Below are 8,387 nucleotides of genomic sequence, written 5' to 3'. Positions count from 1 at the left end.
CTGTGAGTGTGTGCGATTTCTCTTGTAAACTATTTTTATCTTCATAGTGGATTACTGCAGCGACGAAAGATATGACATAGTCTCACCTTGAGGCAAACCTGTATAAATTTAATTTGTTCTTGTGCTTATTTTTTTCCTTCTTCCAAGATTATTATTATTGCTCTCATTAGTTTGGAATTAGGGTATCTAATTTCTAACAATAAATGTATTTAGATGATAATATTTTTAAAACTACTTCTGTTATTCTATATTAGAATCAATCTATTGTACTTTTGCCACGCCTATATACCAATACAAGAAATTTTCACTTCTACTTGTTTTAGATTTAGATGGTTTGAAAATTGCTTGCCTTCAAGGGTTTATCCTTTCCGAATAAAGTAAGTAACGTATATACTGGAAATTTTTGGTTAAAAAGGAAACAGTTTCCCCCTTGATTCTAACTGCCACTGACAACAACAGGATCAGATAAGAAGCAACAGTTTTGACCTTCTCTGTGTGGATATTCTGTTTATGTTTTTCAATTGGCCCAAACGGTCTCTGCAATCTGGTTTGGCAGTGAAGTCAAAAATTTTACCCACAAACGCTCTGTGCCTGTTTGCAAGGACAATCCATATAATAAAACTACTGATCAGGGTACCGAAGACAAGATTCCCAAATTAATCCAGTAACAAATGAATTTACAAAGAAGATATTAACAATGCAAGTCTGCGTTGATTCTAGGGCAGCTTCTGCATGCCAAACCCAAAGAAATGTTCTAACTCTGATAAATAAAACCAACTATATTCGTAAGGTTGAAGGGAGAGAGATGCCATCAAAGATACAATCCCCCTTTTGTTTCTATTCCTCTTTTCTAATCGATTTCATTGAATACGTCTGCATATAAAGTAACACAGTTCTGTGTGTGTAGGATGATTAGGGGTGTCACCCATCTTCGGCCCACCCTTTCTCAAAAAAAGAAAAAACTGATTTTCTGAACTAGAACCTTTATACCACTCATTTTCAGACCTTGACTTTAGAAGTCCTCCTTTTTGAGGTTACAAGAAGAAAGATGGATGTGACCATTAAAGGAATCGCCATTGCCACTCCAACGACCTTCCAAGGAGAGTTACCTAGCTCAGTCATGTAGCTTTTCTGCCTTCTTTCCCTCGATTCCCCCTGCAACAAAATGCATCTAAGAAGTGTATCTAAACCATGTTGGATCAAAAAAATCTCGTTTGCACTGTCCAAACACTGGCAGAGGCAATAATAATTTTTATAATAACGTGTAAAGCAAACATACTTTCCAAATCATGGTCCTTTTCACAACAAGCAGAACTTGTCATGCATCATCAATACTAAAAACAAAAAACAGCGTATCTTGGCTCACCAAGTTGATACATGATAATAACAATCATGATACAACTATCAGAGCCCTGCCACAGCTATGTTAGTTTCAGTTGTTTGAATGTTTGACTAGCTCAGCTAAAAACAGAGACAGCCCCTATTTTACCAGGTTTAGACCTCCAAGTAGTACATACTAGAAAATTTAGTATTGACTGGTGAGTCTTGTTGATACATCAAATTGGATTTGTAATCTCTGAAGTGTGCGACCAGATAAATCACAAGTTATTAAAAAAATTGCTTTAGAAGAAACAAAATCTAACTGTTAAGAAACAAGCAAAAGAGTATTTTGGTAATTTTATACTGCTGGAGTTCTTATATTTTTACATCATCTTTGTTCAGCACAATGAACCCGTGCTTGGAAAATTCCACTAATTAAGCTCTATTAGTTGAAATTTACTTAAAAGAAATTCCGACTCTCTTTACACAACATGTAGCTCAAATACACGATTTATAACACAATCTCCCCAAGAGATTGGCTAGATTCTAGCTCTAGTTAGGTTCTTTCTATCTAGATTCAATCAGGTTCTAGATGAACCTATCTCAAAACAAAAATACAAAAGAAAGTTAAAACTTACACCCCTTTTCAATTGGAGAGAAACCTTTTCCTTTGAGAGATCTAAGCCTCTAGCCTTTGTAGCACAGATATTGGAGCTTGTCTAATGTGTATGCAATGGAGAGAATATGAGAAAAAAGAATAGGATTTTTCCAAAGTTTGGCTCACTCTAAAAAAATGTGCTTTAGGAAGATTTACAAAGGATAAATGCTTGTGAATATACCAATAAAGGCTCATTAACTTCTCAATAGGAGGTTTGGTGGGGTATTTATAAGTTCCCTAAGCTAAACTAGCTTTTTTTGCCCTTTTGCAAAAAGTTGAGTTTACATTGATTGACCGGTATGAAGTGGATGATTGACCAATCGAGTGTAACGGCTATTTTTCTATCAAAATATGACTTATTAATCAATGGTATGATCGATCAATATCTTCCCGTTGGGTCTGACATTTTAAGTTGATTGATCAATGTACATGGTATAATCGATAAATCAGAATTCCCCCTGGCAGTGCATTGCAAGTATGATCGATCAATGATTTTCCTATAATCAATCATACTTTATGTCCCTAACTAGCAAAGTTTTGTATGATTGATCAGTCTCAGGTTGATTGATCAATCAACAAAAATTTATTTTACCTGGATAGTATTGATCAATCAATCCAAATCGGTTGATCGATCATGCTTTATAGCACAAAATGGCCACGTTCTAGATGATCGATCAATCGACCTAGGTAGATCGATCATGCTTTATTTTTTTGGCATGTGACTTCTAGTTGATCGATCATTGGCAAATGTTGATCAATCCTTCCATTGTCAGTTCATCTTATAGACTTTTAAAACATGAGAACGAATAATCCTAAGTATGAAATGTCTGTATGTATTTATGAAAACATGTTTGAATGCAGAATGTCCTGGAACTCTAAGTTTGCATTGTACCTCAAGTTTTGGAAGGAGTTGACAACAGTACATAGACCGAGTTTTTAACATTTCTTAGTGATTCCTAAAACTCAAGTTTTCAATTTTTCTTAATCTTCTAAGGGTGCTTCTTCAAGAGTTCTTGACTTTCCATGATGCTTGAGATATTTGAGAAGCTTGTATCGATTTAATGCTTTAAACCTTGAAATTGATGTTTCTTGAAGGAAAAGTATTTGAAATACTAGATTTGCAATTGTCAGCTCTATGAAGTTTTGTTATCATCAAAATAAAAAAGGGAGGCAACACTTGGTCAACACTTGGAAGTAAAATACCAATTCATGTATTAGAGCCTTCTACACCACTAATTTCACTATCTCCTCGTGTCTTTGGTTGTCTGTTTTTCTCATGTCTTTGGCCCTTCTAGAAACAAGTCACCACCAAAGGTTAAACGTTTTTTTTTGGGGTATTCTTGTACATAGAAAGAATATAAATGCTTTTGTCCATCCACTAAAAAGACATTTGTATCAGCAGATGTGACATTTTTTTAAGAATACTCCATTCTTTACCTCATTCTCAATTGAGTATGTTCTCCTTGCCACAAGTCCTGCATTAGATGCTCCTACTCCTGTCGAGGATGTTCCTGGTCCTTTTGGTGCTTCTCTTGAGAAACCACTGCAAGTATATCAAAGTAGACAAGGGACTCCAACAAAATCAGCTCCTTCACTCACATCAGACCATGACCCTCCTTCGTTTTGTGATCCTGAGGTAAGTGATCTTCATCTTCCTATTGCTCTTCAAGGGTGTTCGTAAAGGTACTTGATATCCTCTATCAAACTTTGTGTCCTTTGACTCTCTATCTGACAAATACAAACAGTTTGCTTTGTCACAATCTTCTTGCACTATTCCTTCCTCTGTGCATGATGCCCTTTTGTCCCCTCTATGGAAGTAAGCTATGGATGTTGAGATGGAAGCACTGTTGGATAGAGGCACATGGCAGTTATGTTAGATACCCCCCCGATACTATAGTTGTTGGGTGTAGATGGGTTTACATGGTGAAACATAAGGAAGATGGGTCAGTTGAGCGTTACAAAGCCTGACTCGTAGCCAAGGGCTACACATAGACTTATGGTATTGATGTCTTCGAGACTTTCTCTCCTATAGCTCGAATGTCATCTATCCAAATTTTGATTTCTATAGTAGTTAATCAAGGGTAGAAGCTATGTCAACTGGACATTAAGAACACTTTCTTGTTTGTCGATCTCGACAAAGAGGTGTATATAGAGCAACCTCCTAGGTATGTTGCTCAGGGGGAGATTGGCAAGGTGTTTACACTCAACAAAGCCCTCGAGTGTGGTTTGAGAAGTTTAGCTAGGTAATTATGACTATCGGTTTTTCTAGAAGTCACTATAACCACTCTCTTTTTGTCTTGAAAAAGTCTTCTGGAATTGTGGTGTTACGTGTCTATGTAGATGACTTCATCTTATCTGGTTGTTGCCGGTATTGAGGAGGTGAAGACATATTTGGGAAAACATTTTCAAATTAAAGACCTGTGTTCTTTAAGATAATTTTTGGGCATTGAAGTGGCTTATATTGACACAGAAAATATGTCAAAGATATGTTGAAAGAATATGGGTTGTTGGGTGCCAAACCTATTGATACTCCTATGGAGACGGGACATGATCTCCATGATGGCCAAAGTGATGAAGTTAATGATAAGACTGTTTATAGTAGGTTAGTGGGTAAACTTATTTATGCTACTATGACTCATCCGTACATATCATTTACTATCAGTTTTGTAAGCCAGTTTATGGTTTGTCCTCAGAAGAATCATTTGGAGGCAATACAGAATTCTCAAATAATCACCTGGAAAGGGTTTGTTCTTCAAACCTTATGATCATTTGAAGATTAAAGCATTTTTTTATGAAGAGTATATAGGCTCCAAGCTTAACAGGAAAGCTACCATAGGCTATTATGTCTTTTTGGGAGGAAACTTGATAAGCTAGAAGAGCAAGAAGCAGAATGTTGTAGTTAGATCAAGTGTTGAAGCTAAGTTTCGAACCATGGCTCATATTGTCAATAAGCTAATGTGGATAAAGTTTGTAGTTAGAGAACTGAGGTTGCACAAGGATGAGCCCATGACTATGTACTACAATAATCAGACAACTATCTTCATTGCTGTGAATCCTGTATTCCATGAGAGCATTAAACATATTGAAGTGGACTATCACTTCATTCAAGATGTTGTCATGAAGAAAGAAGTTGTTAATCTATATGTTCGGTGTAGAGAGCAAATTGGAGATGTCTTTACCAAAGCACTTGGTAAAAGAGAATTTGGAGTTCTGCAACAAGCTGGATATTATGGATATATATACTCCAGCTTGAGAGGGAGTGTTAAGAAATGAGTACAAGGGTATTTTGGTAATTTTAACAGCTGGAGTTCTTATATTTTTACATCATCTTGTTCAGCACAATGAATTGTATTTATGGTTTAATTTTCATGTATTTTGAGTATGTATTGTAGGAGATATAAGGTGTTAACTGAGTTTTAAGTGTAGAGGGGCATTCTTGTAAATTGGACCATTTTCACTTAATAAAAAGACTAGAGGTCAAGAACAGCCCCCAAGGTGACTGAAATTGATGTCTCTCACAAATTCCTTCTCTCCTTGCCTTTCTCTCTTCTCAATTTCTCTGTTCCTCCTATTCAATTTCAATATTTTCACTAACTTAACAAGAAAAATAATAACAGCAATCAATCACATCATTCTCTTTCCGAACATAGTAATTTCTAAAAATGAAAAGTAAATTTTAAATAAGTTATCTGGGAAGAATAAAAACAAATTACTTTTTTTCCTGAGAATTATAGGTAAAGAAAAGGTGTTCACGTTTGAAGATGCAGTATTTTTGCTTGAGTGACCATGTCCCAGTCTTGTGAATTGGTCCATTTATAGGCGGCTTTAACATATTTGAAGATCTATCAATTTGCAGTCCATTAAAGGTATAATTCCAAATTTTCATCTTGTCAGTAAATTTCTGCGCTCCACCTCAGTCAAAATCACATTAAATTTTATATACTGCATTTAAGGAAAACAAAGCCTAGAGGTTAGACAAGGACTAACTTGAACCAACTTTCGCTGAAGATGTTTCTGCTGCTGTACAAAAATATCTTGGGCATGCTTGTAAAGCTCCACATCAAGGCTGTTTAGGGAGAGAATTTTCTCAAGAACAGTCTCAGTAATTGCACGTCGTACCTGTCAAAGTATCCAAGGTACAACACTTATCAAGTATGGTAACATTATCCAGAAGGACAGAACTCTTCACTCCAAGTAAAAGTTTTACCTCTTTTGAAAAATTTGCAGGAGAGATTCTCTTCAAAGAAGTAGTACGACGGTTTGCTTGAGCTTTTCTCAGACTTGATATACAAACTTCATAAGCTTCCATCAACTTCACTACTGTCATCTGTCAAGGACGACACTGAAAATGTAACAAAAAATGTGGGGGATTCTTGAAAGATAAGAAATTCCAGTTAAAAACAACAATGATCTTACATTTTCATCTGTGGATGATGCATTTTTTGGTGAAGGAATGTCATTTGCCTCTTGATTGTTGATGCTACTCTATCATCAAGCATGGAAGTAAGCAAAATGTCAACTGTGTTTTTTTGTTTTTTTTTCTTTTTGAGAAAAATGAGAATACATACTGCTGAACTTACCTGCCTAAAGTTTCCAGTGTCAGGCTCAGGAACTGGAAAGGATGAGTTTGCTTCTGCAGCGAAACTAATTGATGTAAGAAATATAATATATCTTCAAGAAGATGCAACGTTGTGCTTTCATTCCTAACCATGAGCCATCACACACCATGGATGCATTAGACTAGAGAAGGCGTTACCTGATTTGTTACTAGAAGCTATCTCAGTAAAAGAGATTATGGTCTCCTGCAAGGAAAGAACTTGGGTTGCAACCATATTTGCAAACATGGAAGCAGATTCCTCATGGTCCTCAGTGAGTCCAACATATAACATATCATCCAGTCGCTTCTACAAGAATTTACATTCTTTGAGGTGTGTAGACAACATGTCACTAATTTTCTGAAGGTTATATAGAGTCTTTGAATCATTGATTCCTTAAAAAAGATAAAGGACGTACCTTTGCAACAAGAAGTACATGCTTCCCAAGCTTAGGGTATTTCCTTACACAATAACGAACTTCGTGAGATTCATTTAGGCAAGAGTTGTTAGTCAAGCCTGCTACCTGTTAAAGTCAACCAATGAGTGCAGGCAATTGTCAAAAAAAAATTATAAGGAGATTCAAAAACTAAACTGTTTCACATTTCTGGAATCATTCCAGAGAAGAGTTGTCAAGTCAAAACTAAGAAAGAGCAAGAGGCAAATCAGAATCAGAAGAAGTTTTTAAATGGACTTAAAAAGGAACATATAGATTCAAAAAAATACATAATATTCCAGAAAAAGCTGATAATGATCTTTCATCCTACTACAATCACCAAACAAAGAGTTCTTACAATTACAAAAAGGAGATCTATTTACCTGAAAAGTAGCTCCATTGTGAATGATATCATGAGCAATAGGATCGTTGATGAATACATGTAATGGCATAACAATGTCCTCCATGTTGTATGAATCATTTAGGTTGCTTATGTCTCTAATACTTTTATGCTTCCTAGCATCCCTCTGTCCAACAAATAAAACAATCCCATAGGAGACTATAAGTGGAGGACAATATTCCTCACTAACAGAGAATGAAATAAAAAAAGATCAAGAAGAAACCGTGACAACATATTTATATTTCAAACAATAAAAAAATAAAAATACTACCTAATATGCAAACAGGAATAGGCATAAGAAGGCAGTCAAGAGAAGAATAAGTAACATAAAGCACTCTACAGTAATATAAAAAGATGCATACCCGAGAAAAAAGGTCCTCTCTCATCCAAGGAACCAAATACTTCCAGGGCCAAATATCCAAAGTACTTACTCCCCGAGATTTAGAGCGGAAATGTTTGGTCATTTGAGTACCTGATGTTAAGTTTGGGCGGACTAAAAACCTGGCTGCAACCTCTACAGAAAATTCGTATGTGCTAAAAACACGATCAACAGGGTTTCTTAATATTGTGACAGCTGAAGTTTTCTGCTTGGGCAGTTTAGTCATCATGCTGTAGTCATCGTGAGTAACCATTAACCGGCAGTTGGGCTTGCTGCAAAGGATCCAATACAACCACTTAAAGGTTTATTTGGCACAGTTTAGACTGGCAACAATAAGTAATGTAAGAAATTGCAGAGGTAGATTCTCCTAAGGTATCTTTTAAGATTGAGTTGGACTTCATCCCAAAATGACCAGCCACTTAGAAGGCCTACTGCTCAACCTTATAAACCAACAATCTTTTCTTAACATTTATCTATGAGAGACTATTCCCACTAACACTCACCATCATGTCCAAGTGTAAAGGAATAATTAGCTTGAGACTGGACAACACAAACAAGGTGCAAATTCAACATGGCACAAACTGGCCCTAGGTCCAGACAGA

General features: G+C 36.0%; 1 protein-coding gene across 1 annotated transcript in view; it reads right to left on the bottom strand.

Moving 5' to 3' along the window:
• Window positions 1-671: 671 nt before the first annotated feature.
• Window positions 672-8,387, bottom strand: part of LOC137963308 (protein-tyrosine sulfotransferase-like) — a 40,709-nt gene continuing 32,993 nt past the window's right edge. The window contains exons 4-12 of the mRNA XM_068810444.1: window positions 7,769-8,057; window positions 7,390-7,533; window positions 6,992-7,096; window positions 6,735-6,882; window positions 6,559-6,611; window positions 6,395-6,463; window positions 6,186-6,305; window positions 5,966-6,097; window positions 672-1,155 (exon numbers count right to left, since the gene is read on the bottom strand). Coding sequence (XP_068666545.1) covers window positions 1,000-1,155; window positions 5,966-6,097; window positions 6,186-6,305; window positions 6,395-6,463; window positions 6,559-6,611; window positions 6,735-6,882; window positions 6,992-7,096; window positions 7,390-7,533; window positions 7,769-8,057 — 1,216 coding nt within the window. The 3' untranslated portion in view covers window positions 672-999. The remainder of the gene's footprint in view (window positions 1,156-5,965; window positions 6,098-6,185; window positions 6,306-6,394; window positions 6,464-6,558; window positions 6,612-6,734; window positions 6,883-6,991; window positions 7,097-7,389; window positions 7,534-7,768; window positions 8,058-8,387) is intronic.

The sequence above is a fragment of the Aristolochia californica genome, unplaced genomic scaffold, assembly GCF_029961685.1.
Source record: "Aristolochia californica isolate CCGP_79_NKW_82.1479 unplaced genomic scaffold, dmAriCali1.0.hap1 SCAF_4, whole genome shotgun sequence".
NCBI classification, from domain to species: Eukaryota; Viridiplantae; Streptophyta; class Magnoliopsida; order Piperales; family Aristolochiaceae; genus Aristolochia; species Aristolochia californica.
The sequence above is the reverse complement of the archived record's forward strand: the minus strand, read 5'-3'. Positions and strand labels throughout refer to the sequence as shown.